Here is a 17,500-nt window from a genome sequence, read left to right on the forward strand (position 1 = left end):
TGCATGGCACCTTGGGCAAGTGTATTTTACTATAGCCTCGGGCCGATCAAAGCCTTGTGAGTGGATTTGGTAGACAGAAACTGTCAGAAGCCCATCATATATATATATATATATATATATATATATATATACATACACACATAAATATATGTGTGTTTTTGTTTGTGTGTTTGTGTTTGTCCTCCCACCATCGCTTGACAACCAATGTTGGTGTGTTTACAACCCCGTAACTTAACAGTTTGGCCAAAGATGCCAGCGAAATAAGTATTAGGTTTACAAAGAATAAGTCCTGGGGTTGAGTTGTTCAACTGAAGGTGGTGCTCCAGCGTGGCCACAGTCAAATGACTGAAACAAATAAAAGAATATATACATAGTCAATTTGAGGATATTAGATCCACATTGGGTATTAAGTAATCCAAAAAATTCCGCTGGTTAATCACTATCATACAGGGAGATTCAGTGCAACACAGAATGTGATATGGCTGGCCCTTTGAAATACATGTACAACTCACTTTTGCCAGCTGAGTGGACTGGGGCAATGTAGAATAAAGTGTCTTGCTCAAGGACACAACGAATCACCTGGAATTGAACTCGTGACCACTCAGCCATACGCCTTCATAGATGTGACACCCCGGACAGATAAAGGGTTAAAACAGTACATGAGGAGAAGGGGAGATAATCTCATGAATCTCGTTCTCCAAAGTAGGACACTTGATGTGCTAATGATGCCTAATGGAGTAGAAACATGTCCTCTTCTTTCCAATCAAAAACATGCATGTTAGTATTAGAGAATCCTTTTTATTCTCAGGATTATCTCCCCTCCTCGTTGGAAGTTGATTGCAATTGCCACTAGACATTTGCTTAGTCTTCCCTGAAACGGAAAATAATTACAACAAATCAAGTATTAAAAGCAAATTTATTAATTTTCATTGCTTGTATATATTCTACTGGCCACCCTGAGTTATTTCCCTTAGGTCATTTTCAGTGCCTACACCCACCCCTGCATGGATTAAACAGAATTTGCTAAGATGCATTTTCTGAGGCAGGATGCCCTTCCTAATGCTAAACTACATTACAGAGTGCACCAGCCCTAGTAAGGTCATCAGGTAAATTATTTACATTATTTACATTCAACGGGTATTTGCCCTCATCTTGTTTGTTGTTAACACAACGTTTCGGCTGATACAGCCTCCAGCCTTCATCAGGTGTCTTGGGGAAATTTCGCACCTGGGTTCTCATTCTTAAGGTAAATATAGAACTGTGTTATCAAGTAACTTTTAAGATAAAACCCTTCGTCTGAGGGTGTGGTGGTAGGGGATTAGTATTGAGGGAACCAGTCAATAAGTGGTTGGTGAAAACAGATAATTTTCCAGGAGTGACGAGTTCAAAGAAGCTATGTGGGGACATTGCTGTCTCTTGGTCTTAGGGCTCATAGGACCAGTTTGGTTCCGTGGCAAATATGTGACCGAAATCAATACATCCCAGCTAACTGAAAAAATGAAGTGTTTTGCTCAAGGACACAACACACAACCCAGTCCAGTCCAGTAATTTTTTCTACTCTAGGCACAAGGCCCAAAATTTGGGGGGAATGGGCCAGTCGATTAGATCGACTCCAGCACATAACTGGTACTTAATTTATTGACCTTGAAAGGATGAAAAGCAGAGTTGACCTTGGTGGAGTTTGAACTCAGAACGTAAAGACAGACGAAATACCACTAAGCATCTCGCCCGGCATGCTAACGTTTATTTCTTTATTGGACAGACAAAGGGATTAAGTTGATTACATCGACCCCAGTGTGCAACTGGTACTTAATTTGAACTCAGAACGTAACGGCAGACGAAATACATATTTCTTTACTACCCACAAGGGGCTAAACACTGAGAGGACAAACAAGGACAGGCAAATGGATTAAGTCGATTATGTCGACCCCAGTGCGTAACTGGTACTTATTTAATCGACCCCGAAAGGATGAAAGGCAAAGTCGACCTTGGCGGAATTTGAACTCAGAACGTAACGGCAGACGAAATACCATGAAGCATTTCGCCCAGCGTGCTAACGTTTTTGCCAGCTTGCCACCTTAGTCCAATCCAGAAACTGAAACCATGATATTGCCCTTGTGATTGCAACACCCTAACCACTAAGCCGTGTGTATTGACTTGTTTGGTTACTGAGAATAAAGAACTCCAAGATAGATCTGAAAGGGAATGAACATTTATTCCATAATCATTATTCTCTGCCTCCTCCTCCTCCTCCTCATCATCATTCCAACATCCACTTTTCCATGCTTGCATGCATCAAATGGAGTGTTCTGAGGCAGATTTTCTATGCCTTTAGTTCAACAAAATATATTTTGTTCAGCCATGGCCCAGGTGAAACAAAATATATTTTGAGGATCTAATAAATGTGTGTTTGTTATTTTTATTCACTCTCAGACCTGTCTTTGAATTCTTTATTCCAAGTGACCACTCATAGCCTCTTTGAACCAGTCACCCGATGGAATATATTCCTTGCTTGTTTTAGTTATTAGACTGCAGCCATGCTGGAGCACTGCTTTGAAGGGTGTCGTGAAACAAATTGACTGCCAGAACTTTTTTTTTTCAAGTCTGGTACTTATATTTGGATCTTTTCGGTTTGAACGGCAGTTTTTAACATAATTTCTAGGTAACTAATTACTTTTAAACTTCGTATACTTGTAGAATGTGTTTATAAAACATCTTTTTCTCTTGGCTTTATTCAGAAAATTCTATAGTTTGTAAGATATTTGTTGTTTTTTTTCTTCAATTTCTGCAATTTCAACCAATCAATGGTGTCTATTGAGGTAAGCAACATTCTGTCCCTCGTTTAAGAAACAGATTGAGTTTATTTACATTTCTGAAGAAAAAAAGATACCCCTCCCCCCACCCCTAACCCTAAAACAGATTGAAATGCAATAGATTGATACTAGGGTCATAATTATGGGTGACAATTTCATATGACACAGCTAGAAAAAACTGCCGTTCAAACCGAAAAGATCCCAGTTTTTTTTGCTGAACCACTAAGTTACAGGAATGTAAAAAAGCCAACGCCTATTTTCAAGCGGTGGTGGGGACAAACACACACAAATATATATACAATGGGCTTCTTTCAGTTTCAATCTGCCAAATCCACTCACAGGGCTTTGGCGTGTGTGTCATCCCTACACATTTTTCCCCTTTCAATTCTTACAGAAGAAGAGCATAGGCTCGAAGCATCAAAGACATTTCCATTTTTCCCCAAGCGTTAAACTAATACACCTGCTTTTTGTTCCTTCACCTGTCTTCGTCGTTTGTTTTCTGTAAATTTGAACCACATACACACACACACACAGGTGATGTGCATGTGGTGTGTATGTGTGTATAAACATATATGTGCATACATGCTTGAACTTATAATATGCTCAAGAGGTTGGTGGGTGGGTATGTGTTTTGGTATTGTCAATGGTGTCGGAAATTTGGGACAAAGAAACTTAGTGTGTGTGGGCGCATGCTTGCGGCTGAATGCACACAATGCAAATCAAGGTTATTAAATTGGGTTGCAGTTATCATATTGTGCTACTTTCCTATTCAAAAAGCTATTAAATGTTGCCGTTGAGAAATGATAACTGAAGTCTAAAAATAACGTTTAATAATTTATTCATAAACATTAACTCGTTCGTTTCGCTTTACTCCTGCTAGCCACGTCTATTTTTGTATATTACCGGCTTCGTTTCTCTTTGATTATCTATGTTGTACTTTTTATGTCCCTCGAGTTTAAGATGTCCCTTATTTTATGAAATGTATTTAACAAGCGTGGTGAAGGCAGTATTAGAAATAAATATTATCGATCGATGTCTCCCGTTTTTAAGCATTAAAAGCTCCCCGTTGCTTCACATCGTTGATCAGACGAAAACCGGTGTTTGAAACGTGATGTGGACCCTTTCCGTTTCGTCCTACCAAGAATTGATCCCGCATACCTACACGAGCCTGCCCCACCCTCCCAACTTCCGACTTTGTTTTATTTCCCAGTTTTTGCATTTCACTTGTGGCAGTCATCGGACTGCGACCATATGGGGGCACAGCCTTGAAGGGGTTTTAGTCGAACGGATCGACCCTAATATTTATTTGCTTTAAGCTTGGTACTTATTCTGTTGGCCAATTTTACAGAGCCGCCAAGATACGGGGACGTAAACAAACCAGCAGCGGTTATCGAGCGGTGATGGAGGTGGGAAACAGGTATAAAGACACGTATAAATGTTTGGAACTTTTAGGAAAATGGGAATTTTTTTCAATGGAATTTTACAGAAATACCTTTCAAACAGCATATTACGATTATAAAGAAAATGCTGGGGAAAATCTTTATCGAGAGGGTGGCGAGAGGACTTTATAGAAAGGTATTTCTATAAAATTTCATTGCAAAAAAAAAAAAAGCAAAAAAAAAAACCCATTTTCCTAAAGGTTACAAAGGAAAAAAAGCTTGGATCTTGTAAATTTTCCGAAGCCCTCTCTCCCTCTCTCCACCCTCCCATTGCTTTGCGCGCATTCTTTTTTCCTACACATTGTTTTGCACCCATTCCAGTATATTTTTTGGAGTTTCATTTCCGAGTCAAGATGCAAAACATTAACCTATGTTTGTAAGTGTATGCGTGCGCGCTCGATGGGCTTCTTTCAGTTTCCGTCTACCAAAACCATTATCGAGGTTTTGGTCAACCCGAGGCTATAGCTGAAGCCTCGGATCTTTTCCTTTTGAACGGCAGTTTTCAACACAATTTCTAGTTAACTAAACACTTTTAAACTTCGTATACTGTTAGAATGTGTCAAAATAAAACATTTTTTTCTTTGGCTTTCTTGAAAAAATTGTAATTTGTAAGTTTAACGTAGTTTAATTTTTCGAATTTTAATCAATCGATGGCCTCTATTGAGCTAAAATCATTTGCTGCGTCTAAAACTGAGACAATATCCTGTCAGTAACCCTAACCCTAATACGAAGTTTAAAAGTGTTTAGTTAACTATAAATTGTGTTGAAAACTGCCGTTCAAAAGGAAAAGATCCGAAGCCTCTTGCCTAAGGTGACACTCAGTTGAACTCGAACCCAAGGCCACACGGTTGGAAGGCAAACGTCTTAACCACGTCTGCGCCTCGTTAGTTCTTTTTTATTTTTGTTTAATATTTATTTATTCATTTATTTTTGAAGGTTTCCAAACTGATTGTTGGCAAGGATGGAATTTTTTCAACGCCTGCTGTATCTCATATCATACGGAAATACCAAACAGACGGTGGAATCATTCTGACTGCCAGCCACAATCCTGGAGGACCAGACGCTGATTTTGGAATCAAGTTTAACTGTTCCAATGGAGGTAAGCACACTCATATTCTTCCACAGTGTTTCCTGTGGCACCTTGAGCAAATGTCTTCTACTATAGCCCTGGGAGTGGATTTGTAGACAGAAACTGAAAGAAGCCTATCGTATGTGCAGTACACTCTTCTCAAGCAACTCCATTTAATTGAACAATGCAATCATTACATCAATTAAAATGCAGAGCAGTCCTCAGCTGCATAAAGACATATAATTTAATTAAATTAAAACAGATGGACACATTAGTATAATTTTACCTAAAATCTCCAAGAAGGTAACTGAGATAGACAAAGAACATGCTGCCTTCCCTTCAGCTTAGAAGCTGAACCTTGCCTGTGCTTGTGCCACGTAAAAAGCACTAAGTCCACTCTGCTGAGTGGTTGGTGTTAGGAAGGGCATCCAACTGCCAAAACAGTTACAGAAGTCTGGTACAGGTTTCTTCCTGGCTGGCTCTTGTGAAGCCATTCCACCCATGCTAGCATGGAAGGCAGACATTAAATGATGGTGATGATATATATATATCCATACAGAAGGCACATGGCTCATTGGTTAGAACATCGAACTTATGACCATCAGGTTGTATGTTCGAATCCTGGACCAAGCTGCGTGTTGTGTTCTTGAGCAAGATACTTTATTTCACGTTGCTCCAGTTCACTCAGCTGTAGAAATGAGTTGTGATGTCACTGGTGCCAAGCTGGATCAGCCCCTTTGCCTTTCCCTTGGATAACATCAGTGGTGCAGAGAAGAGAGGCTTGTATGCATGGGTGACTGCTGGTCTTCCATAAACAACCTTGCCTGGACTTGTGCCTCAGAGGGTAACTTTCTAGGTGCAATCTCATGGTCATTCGTGACTGAAGGGGTCTCCATATCTATACAGACATGTATATATATGTGGGGAGGGGGTGAATATATATACACACACACACACACACACATGCATGCATATGTACATACATAGATTCTCACATTTTTTTTCTGTTGTACTTCCATACTAGGTCCTGCTCCTGAAGGCGTCACAAACGCAATATTTGAAATGTCCAAGAATATCAAGACCTATAAAACCTGCCCGAAATTGGCATTGGATCTCTCAAAGATGGGTTCCAGTAAATTCAAAATTGGTGGCCACGAGATGGTCGTCGAAATCATCGATTCTGTGGCTGATTATGTCTCTTATATGAAGGAATTATTTGACTTCGGCTCCATCAAGAAACTCTTAAAAGGTGACGGATGTCCAAAGTTGGAGATTCTTCTGGACTCCATGCACGGAGGTAAGAATCACGTTTTGGTTATCAGTTTTTGTTCATGTTCATTATTTTTGCTTTTTATTCCTTTTTTTTTTTTTTAGCCAGAATTTGGTTGACCAGTATTATGTCTCTAATACACTCCCACCTTTATTTCTCCCCCATCCCCATCAAATATTCTGCCACCTACTGTATAGCATAAGAAAAATCTGCTTCAAGTTTTTATTCTGGTTGTTTTATAGGGAAAGATTCGGGGTGGGTTTAGATCAAACGCAAACCTTTATTTCTTGCTTTTGTTGCAGTCACCGGACCGTATGTAAAGAAAATATTCTGTGATGAACTCGGAGTTGATCCAAAGAGCTGTGTGAATAGCAATATCTTGCCTGATTTTGGAGGCCTTCATCCTGATCCCAATTTAACCTACGCTGCTAACCTCGTCAAGGAACTCAAGAAAGGAAAACATGGATTTGGTGCAGCTTTTGATGGGGACGGTGTAAGTCTTTTGCCGTTTTTTTGTTTTTTTTCATTTATATAAATGCTCACATGTTGGCACCACATGTTAATGCCAAAATTATTATTGAGTGAGAGAGCAATGCATGCCATCAAAGTGACATTGGGGTACAAATATACAAAGCCTTAATATACCCATCATGACTACCCGTCTGATAAGGGTACACCAGGCACATGTGTCACAACAATACGTGCACGACATGGTGACCTTATATCAAGATAAACAGCGCATGACCTTGCAGGTGGGGCCCAGCTAGAATTTTCTTCAGGCTTTTTTATTATTATTATTATTGTTGTTGTTGTTGTCACTATACTATTATTGTTGTTGTTGTTGTTGTTGTTACTATACTATTATTATTGTTGTTGTTGTTACTATACTATTATTATTATTGTTGTTATTATTATTATTATTATTATTATTATTATTATTATTGGCATCCAGCCGTAGAAACACTGCCAGATTTGACTGGGCCTGATGAAGCCTTCTGGCTTCACAGACCCCAGTAGAACCGTCCAACCCATGCTAGAATGGAAAACGGATGCTAAATGATGATGATGATGATGATGATTATTATTATTATCGTCATCATTATCATTATTAAGGTGGCGAACTGGCAGAATCGTTAGCACGCTGGATGAAATGCTTAGTGGTATTTCGTCGGTCGCTACATTCTGAGTTCAAATTCTGCCAAGGTCGACTTTGCCTTTCATCTTTTCGGGGTCGATAAGATAAGTACCAGTTGAACACTGGGGCCAATGCAATCAACTCATCCCCCACCTCCCCCAAGTTGCCTTTGTGGCAAAAATTTGAAATTATTATTATTATTATTATTATTAAAGGTGGCAAGTTGGCAGAATCGTTAGCACACTGAGCGAAATGCTTAACGGTATTTTGTCTGCTACTGTGTTATGAGTTCAAATTCCACCAAGGTCGACTTTGCCTTTCATTCTTATGAGGTCAATAGAATAAGTACCAGTTGAGTACTGGGGTCAATGCAATCAACTATCTCCTCCGCATGAAATTTCAGGCCTTGTGCCAGTAGTAGAAAGGATTATTATTATTATTATTTTTCATCTAGTTTCAGCTCACGAGCTGTGGCCATGCTGTGGCACCACCATTATTATTATTATTATTATTATTATTAGTAGTAGTAGTAGTAGTAGTAGTAGTAGTATCTAGATTCTGTTTTTACCTCTTTCTTTTCTTCTTTTTGCAGGACCGAAACATGATCCTTGGCAAAAACGCCTTCTTTGTCAACCCGTCAGACTCTTTGGCTGTGATAGCGAACAACACAGACTGCATTCCATACTTCAAGAAGACTGGAGTGAAAGGGCTTGCTCGAAGCATGCCAACAAGTGGCGCTGTGGACAGGTGAGAGGGAGGAGGGGCGAGGGGGGGGGGGGGCTAAGGGCACACCTCACTGGATTCGCTTCATAGAATCGCTCCTTATTTTGCATGACATGTTGGAAAAAATTAACTTCCCACCACATTTTGCTGGTTGACAAATGTTTCGACAGCAAACACATGGTGTGTATCTGCCCAAACCATCATCATCATCATCGTCATCACAACCATCACCATCATCATCAGCATCGTCACCACCACCTCCATCATCATCATTACCACCACCACCATCATTATCACTATCATCACCACTATCATCAACATCATCATCATCATCATCATCATCACCATCAGTAGCATCCTCATCATCATCATTATCGTCGTCATCATAATTGTCATCATCGTAATCATCGTTGTAGTTGCCATCAGCATCATCATCACCACCATCATCATCATCATAATACATCGTAGTCATCGTCATCACCACCACCACACCACCACCACCACACCACCACCATCAATAGCATCCTCATCATTATCACCATCATCAACATCGTCATCATCTTCATCATCATAATACATCATAGTCATTATCATCATCATCATCATCATCACCATTGTCGTTATCACTTTTTTGCTCCATACTGGCAAGGGTTGGGCAGTTTAACAGGACCCAGTGGGTCGAAGGACCGCATTGTGCTCCATTATCTGCTCCAGCATGGTTTCTATGACCGAACGCCCTTCCCTAATGCCAACCACTTTACAGAATGTTGTGGCTTTTTTGGAGACGGAGTTGTGACACTGGCTCTATTGAGGTCACCATGTAAGGGTTAAATTATGAGAGAAGTAGTGGAGGGGGTAGCAAAGCAGGTCGGTCACTCACATAGTGTAAGGGGAGCTGCATGGCCACTCACATTCAGTAGGGGAGGGGGGAGAGAATGATTGATTGGAGCTGTAAAGGGATCTGTAGTAGAGACAAAGTGTCCAAGTGACCCCTTCAAAGCACAAAGTGAGTATCAGTGGGTGGGTTTGCAAGATTTTATGAGGGGCTGGAGGGTGAGAGTGTTGAGAGGAGACAAGCCCTGGTGTCTTGTTATAGAAGAGATACGTGGCTACCCTGTATTATGCAAGGGTGGATGAGAGTAGCTGGGAGGAAAATAAAGGTGGTGGTGACAGGGTACCAGAGCGAACCCTCAAAGTACAAGAAAGTAAGTGTAAGAGGAAACACAGAATGTGGATCAGGAGGGGAGGAGACGGTGGGTAATTTCATAAGATTATGGGTGGAGGGTGACAGACGGGTAGAGACAGGGCTAGAGGCAGATGTAGTGAGAAGTGGAAAAGGGTGGAGGTGAGTTTGCTTGTAAATATCAGTATGGAGGGGACACTAACTAAAAGGCTGGAAGGTCACATCTGGAATGGCACGTAAAAAGCACCATCCGATCATGGCCGTTTCCAGCCTTGCCTGGCCCCTGTGCCGGTGGCACATAAGAAGCACCATCCGACCATGGCCGTTTGCCAGCCCCGTCTGGCACGTAAAAAGCACCCACTACACTCATGGAGTGGTTGGCGTTAGGAAGGGCATTCAGCCGTAGAAACACTGCCAGATCAGACTGGGCCTGGTGCAGCCTTCTGGCTTCCCAGACCCCAGTTGAACCGTCCAACCCATGCTAGCATGGAAAGTGGATGCTAAATGATGATGATGATGATGATGGGTAGGCTTGTAGCTGCATCTCAATTGATTTTAATTGTTAATTTGTGCCAAATATTGTTAATTAATGCAATTAAGTAATTAGCACAATTCTGTAATGCGAGGAATTACTTAAAACATCTCCGTTTTTCCACAGAGTTGCTCACGCTAAGAAGAAAGAATTCTTTGAGGTTCCAACTGGTTGGAAATTCTTTGGTAACCTCATGGATGCCGGCCGTTTGTCTCTTTGTGGAGAAGAGAGTTTTGGAACTGGTTCTGATCATGTCAGGTATAAACGAGCTGAGCTCATTTTTTTCTGTTAATGCTTTTTTTTTAAGTAAAGATTATTTGCCAACATAACATGGCAGTCCTGGTTTAGGATGAATGTTGCTGTAGTTTAGCCCCAGGAGACATCATCTCCAGCTGGCTTTACAATATGATCTGTGTACTTACATTTTTTTAGAAAATATAAGGACACAGATCATGTCATATAGCCAGCTGGAGACAATGTCTCCTGGGCCAAAATTACAGCAACATTCGTCCTAAACCAGGACTGCCATGTTATGTTGGCAAATAATCTTTACTACAAAGTACTGTTGCTGAATATCTCTCATTGTGAGATTTACAAATAGTAATACTTCTTTTGCCTTTTTTCTTTTAGATTACATGTTCGTTTTTTTTTACCTTGTTTTCTTCCTTAAGGAAGAAGGGTACACCAGGCACATGCTTCACCATCAGATGTGTATGATATGGTGATTTCATGTTGAGATACACAGCACATGACCTCTCAGCACATGGCCATGATGCTCCCCCACTACTTCTGCTCGTGATCAGAGATACACATATCGTCAGCCACTAAGGGACATGCTCAACTGGTTACAGTCAAGCTACTGACAAGCAAATCTGTGGTATTGAGCAGAATATTTGCTGTAGCCCATGTTATTGTTATTATTAAGGCATCAAAAAGTGCACTCAATGGAAGGGAAAAATCAGCATCTGTGGCAGAGATGATTTTTTATTGCTCACAAGGGGCCAATATAGATGGGACAACTCAACGACATGTGGGGACATATAACACAAAACTTAAAATAAAATTACAAATAAAATTATAAAATGATAATAAATCTCAGAGCGAGTTATAAACAGTAGCTGCAACACATCGCGACGTATATTTGCCATTTAAATATGGCTAACCCCTAAGGGTGGATGCTGCTGTAGTTTGTAGCTCCAGGAGGACACCTCCTCCAGCTGGCTATAGACACACTTTCTGTGCCCTATCAGTATTTGGAGACTGGAAGGATGGCTTCCCTTTGCAAATACTGATAAGGCACAGAAAGTGAGTCTATAGCCAGCTGGAGGAGGTGTCCTCCTGGTGCTACAAACTACAGTAGCATCCACCCTTAGAGGTTAGCCATATTATAAAATGATATGAAATGAAAAATGGAAATGAGCTGCCTGCCCCACAAGAAGCATCACTTACTCTTTTGGAATCCTTTATTCAAGGCGATTCCGTATTTATCCAGCAGAACCTTGCATTCCATATTGTCCAGTATTTTTTTTTTTATGTCCTCGTGTATTTTCCACATTTTCACACCTTTTTTATATTTTTTGATCTCCTCCATTTGTACTTCTGAGATCAGAACACACGTGTATCATCCTAGTGTTTCATGAAGGAACTCTCTGTGCTGGCAGAGAGTTCCTTCAAATGCAATCGCTGTATGCACGACTGCCACTCCCGTGTGGGGCCCTACAGACACAACAGATGCTGCACCACCATCAGCTGTTGATACGATTTATTTGGGTGAAGACCCATGGCCTCTCAAGACTGATGGATGCCTGACAGAATCATTAGCATGCCATCAGTGAAGTCGGCGAGCTGGCAGAAACGTTAGCACGCTGAGCAAAATGCTTAGCAACATTTCAGCTATCTTTATGTTCTGAAGTTCAAATTCCACCAGCATCAGCTTCACCTTTCATCCTTTCATGGTCAATAAAATAAGTACCAGTTGCATCCTGGGGTCGATGTTATCAACTTATCTCCTACCCAGATATTGCTGGCCCTGTTACTATTATAGAAAGGATTATTATTATTATTATCATTATTACTAGCTGGCTCTGTGCCATCAAAAATGATGGCTAATCATAGTGTTTTATATTTAGATAAGGTACGCAATAATCACACATACAAACATTCACATACTTCCTTGTACACACACACACATACACACATATACTGACATAGAGTTGAAACGCTGTTTGATTTTTCTTTTCAGCATTGAATGTTCACCATCCCACTTCCATTGCACGCACACACACTTACACACACACATTCCTTCATAGACCTCCCTTTTACATACACACACATACTCACACAGAGTTGAAACGCTTCCACCACCAGTTTGCCATCACCCCTTCCTTCCTTCCTTCCTTCCTTATTCATCTATCACCCCTTCCTTTCTCATTCATATGTTGTGACGGAGAAAAACACCAGAGTGTTATTATAGTAGATTGTTATTTGTTTCATCTTAGGGAGAAAGACGGAATCTGGGCCGCAATGGCTTGGCTCAGTATCCTTGCCCACCGCAAACAGAGCGTCGAGGAGATCTTACAAAGCCACTGGCAGCAGTATGGCCGTAACTTCTTCACCAGGTATGTTTATCCGTCTACCTTTGTTCACCGTGTATGCGTTATTGTTCACTAGCTGTTCACTAAGTGTCCTGATTCTTCACCAAGCAACTTTAAGCTGTTCACCAGCTGTGTCTGTTGTTCATGGTATGATTGTTCATCAGATGAGTGTATTGTTTCACAATGTATGTTCATTGTTCACTGAGTGTTTGTTCAATAAACATGCACAGTGTTCACTAGATGTGTGCAATGTTCTCTATGAATGCTTTTATCAGAAATTTATATTGTTCACCAGATGTATATAGTGTTCACCAGATTATATAGTGTTCACTGGATGTATATAGTGTTCACTAGATGTATATAGTGTTCACCAGATGAATATACTGTTCACCAGATGTATATAGTGTTCACCAGATGAATATAGTGTCCACCAGATGTATATAGTGTTCACCAGATGAATATACTGTTCACCAGATGTATATAGTGTTCAGTAGATGTGTATATTGTTCACCATATATTTATATATTATACACCAAATGTTTATATTATTCACCAGATGTTTATAATATACAGCAGATCTGTATATTATACATCATCATCATTGTTTAACGTCCGTTTTCCATGCTAGCATGGGTATTGTTCACCAAACATATATATTGTTCACCAGATGTATATATATACACTAGATGTTTATATATTGTACACCAGATACATGTATTCTTTTACTCTTTTACTTGTTCAACTCATGTGACTATGGCCATGCTAGAGCACCACCTTTAATCAAGCAAATCGACCCCAGGATTTATTCTTTGTAAGCCTAGCACTTATTCTGTCAGTCTCTTTTGCCGAACCAATAAGTTACGGGGACGTAAACACACCAGCATTGGTTGTCAAGCGATGTTGAGGAGACAAACACAGACACACAGACACACACATATATGCATATATACGACAGGCTTCTTTCAGTTTCCGTCTACCGAATCCACTCAAGGCTTTGGTCGGCCCAAGGCTATAGTAGAAGACACTTGCCCAAGGTGCCACACAGTGGGACTGAACCCAGAACCATGTGGCTGGTAAGCAAGCTACTTACCACACAGCCACTCCTGCACCTATGTATTGTTCATTATGTTTGCTCAGTCATTTGTTGTGGGTGTTTGTTCACCAGATGTCTCCATTGTTCATTGTTCAGTATACCAGCATGAAGAAGTAAACATAGGCGCAGGAGTGGCTGTGTGGTAAGTAGCTTGCTTACCAACCACATGGTTCCGGGTTCAGTCCCACTGCGTGGCATCTTGGGCAATTGTCTTCTACTATAGCCTCGGGCCGACCAAAGCCTTGTGAGTGGATTTGGCAGACGGAAACTGAAAGAAGCCCGTTGTATATGTGTATATATATATATATATATATATATATGCATGTGTGTGTTTGTGTGTCTGTGTTTGTCCTTCCCCCCCTCGCATTGCTTGACAACCGATGCTGGTGTGTTTAGGTCCCCATCACTTAGCGGTTCGGCAAAAGAGACTGATAGAATAAGTACTGGGCTTACAAAAGAATAAGTCCCGGGGTCGAGTTGCTCGATTAGAGGCGGTGCTCCAGCATGGCCACAGTCAAAATGACTGAAACAAGTAGAAGAGTAAAAGAGTATGGAAATAACAACAACAACAATGATGATGATGAAGATAATGATGGTGTTATGTGTCTGCATGTGTGTGTGTGTGTATGTGCGTTCATGTATCTGTGCATCTGCATGTGAATACGTAAAAGAGCAACGTTGTGCAATTGATAATGTCTCCCTTGTGTTTAGGTATGACTACGAGAAGTGCGAGTCTGGTCCGGCCGAGAAGATGATGGAGGTCCTGTTTGCCTTCATCAGCGATGCATGCAACATTGACAAAGACTTCACGGAGCACGGCAAAACCTACAAGCTGAAGAAAGCCGACAACTTCTCCTACACAGACCCCATCGACAAGAGTGTCAGCGTGAAACAGGTCAGTTACCCACCCACTCCTTGGGGTGGGCTTGGGCTTGGGCTTGGGCTTGGTGGCGGCAGCAGCGGATGGCCATAATGATTGATATCTGGGAGCATTGGGTGGGGGTAGGGGTGATGACATTGGTAGTATTGGTGATGGTGGTGGTGGTGGTGGAGGTGGTGGAGGTGGTGGTGGTGGTGGTGGTGGTATTAAAAGTAGTTGTGGTGGCACTGTTGTTGTTGGTAGTAGTGGTGGTGGTTGTATTAAATGGTATTTGTGATATTAGTACTGGTTGCAGTGGTGGTGGTGGTGGTGGTGATGGCGGCAGCGGCGGTGGTGGTGGCATTAGTCACTGAGGTAGTGTTGCTGGTAGTTGTAGTGTCATAAGTGGTTTGCTAATGATTGTGGCATTGGTTGCGAGTGATGGTAGTAGTGGTGATGGTGGTGGTGTTATGAGTATTAGTAGCAGCAGTGGTGGCAGAAAGCATTATGATGATGAAAGGCAGCAAGCTGGCAGAATCGTTAGCACGCCGGGTGAAATGCTTAGCGGTATTTCATCTGTCCTAACGTTCTGAGTTCAAATTCTGCCAAGGTTGACTTTGCTCTACATCCTTTCAGGGTCGATAAATTAACTACCAGTTATGCACGTGGGTTCATGTAATCGACTTAATCAACATCATCACTGTTCGACTGTGGTCGAGACAATGGAATTTACCATGCTACGCCAGACTTCACGGTCCATCATAGCATTACGGAGGTCCTGTTGCTGGATGCCTGTATCCCTGGAGATTACATCAGGGTAGGAGAGTGTGCGCCCTCTGGTATCGCGAGCAGATGGCTTCCAGAGGAGAAGAGTAGAAATGACTTCTTTTTCAGCTCTACAACAATGTCCAGCAAACTGGACTCTCCTACCCTTCACAAGAGACAATGGAATTTACCATGCTACGCCTGACCTCACGGTCCATCATAGCATTATGGAGGTCCTGTTGCTGGATGCCTGTATCCCTGGAGATTACATCAGGGTAGGAGAGAGTGTGCCCTCTGGTATCGCGAGCAGATGGCTTCCAGAGGAGAAGAGTAGAAATTGCCTCGTTTTCAGCTCTACAACAATGTCCAGCAAACTGGACTCTCCTACCTTTCACAAGAGATGACACAGGTCGTAGTTTCCCATATATTTGCATTTTGGTTGGATGACGCTTCCACGAGAGATTTTGAGCTCTCATAAGGAGGCGAGTGTAGGTTCCATCCAACCGCCTCTCAAGCTTCTTTGATAACGTCCAGGTTTCTGAGCCATATAGTAGAATTGGTTCGACTGTGGCTTTGAAGATTTCAAGTTTGAAGTCTCTACTTAGATTTGATGACCAGATCTTATGCATGTCATTATGCATGTCGACTTATTACCTTTGTCTGTCCTTGTTTGTTCTGTCTATGTTTAGCTCCTTGTGGGCAGTAAAGAAATAAGAAAGCATTATGATGATGATGAGGATGAACTTAAAGCATTCTGTGCTTGTTTCTAGGGCGTTCGACTAATATTTGCCGACGACTCTCGTATCATCATGCGACTCAGTGGCACGGGCAGCACAGGGGCCACAATCCGACTCTACATCGAAGGATACGAAGATGACAAAAGCAAATTCTCCATGGATTCTCAGGTAAAAAAAATAAAATTTTTGCATCATTTGTTCCCGGGGGTGGGGATTTTTTTTCTGTGTGTTTTTTTTTGTTTTTGGTGGTAAATGCTGTTCTTTGTTTGGGAATCAGACATGGCTGTGTGGTTAAGAAGATTGTTTTCCAACCACCTGGTTTCACCTATAATCGTCTGCCCTTGATGACAAGACTCAGCCGTTGTGTGGCGCATTGGCTCTTGGAAGCACACCCTCGTTGGTGGCTTTGTCTCCTCATCTGATGCCCAGAATTTTTCAGAGCCATCTTTCACGTAAAGCATCAAACTGTTTCCTGTCTTTCAATTTTTGGTGGTCCTCTTCCATTTGTCAGCATCAGTATGGCAATCAAAGATGCTGACGAGTATCACAGACCAAATTAAGGTCGTTCGGGTCAGTTTTCTTTTACTTGTTTGAGTTATTTGACTGCGGCCATGCTGGAGCACTGCCTTTAGTCAAACAAATCAACCCCAGGACTTATTCTTTGTAAGCCTAGTACTTATTCTATTGGTCTCTTTTGCCAAACCTCTAAGTTACCGGGACGTAAACACACCAGCATCGATTGTCAAGCGATGGTGGTGGGGACAAACACAAACAAATGCATACACACACACACACACACATATATACACATACACACACACACATAGAATTAAGAGATAGAACCTCCATCAAAGTAATTCAATTAATAGTGAAAGATATTATCTATAAAAAAATATAAATTTAAATATATTATTAATATTGTACTAAAAATTACTTTACTAAATAATACACATTAAATAGATTTAATTATAAATTTAATTATAAATTTTAAATTATAAGTTTGACTTTTAGTTTAATGTCCAAAATTCTATTTAACTGATAAATGTTTTCATTATTCATAAATATTGTTAAATTTTATCTGATTACTCATTTATTTAAATAAATTAACCACATAAATTAATTTTTTCCTTCATATATTTTTGTCCTATATTTCTCATTTAGTCTTTCTAAAATTATCTCCCCTACACTGGAAATCATTTAAATAGAGGATATAATTTTCTTTAGTACTGGTATTCATTAATAAGAATTATCTCCCCTACATTGGAAATCATATAAATAGCGGACATAA

The 17,500-nt window shown here is 40.9% G+C and overlaps 1 protein-coding gene across 1 annotated transcript in view; it reads left to right on the plus strand.

The window, feature by feature from the left end:
• Positions 1–17,500, plus strand: part of LOC115223968 (phosphoglucomutase-1) — a 23,480-nt gene that overhangs the window by 3,473 nt on the left and 2,507 nt on the right. Inside the window, exons 2-9 of the mRNA XM_029794723.2 lie at positions 5,189–5,351; positions 6,346–6,618; positions 6,894–7,084; positions 8,319–8,473; positions 10,291–10,422; positions 12,663–12,782; positions 14,563–14,746; positions 16,246–16,380. Of these exons, the coding sequence (XP_029650583.1) occupies positions 5,189–5,351; positions 6,346–6,618; positions 6,894–7,084; positions 8,319–8,473; positions 10,291–10,422; positions 12,663–12,782; positions 14,563–14,746; positions 16,246–16,380 (1,353 nt within the window). The remainder of the gene's footprint in view (positions 1–5,188; positions 5,352–6,345; positions 6,619–6,893; positions 7,085–8,318; positions 8,474–10,290; positions 10,423–12,662; positions 12,783–14,562; positions 14,747–16,245; positions 16,381–17,500) is intronic.

Source organism: Octopus sinensis, linkage group LG24 (assembly GCF_006345805.1).
Source record: "Octopus sinensis linkage group LG24, ASM634580v1, whole genome shotgun sequence".
NCBI classification, from domain to species: domain Eukaryota; kingdom Metazoa; phylum Mollusca; class Cephalopoda; order Octopoda; family Octopodidae; genus Octopus; species Octopus sinensis.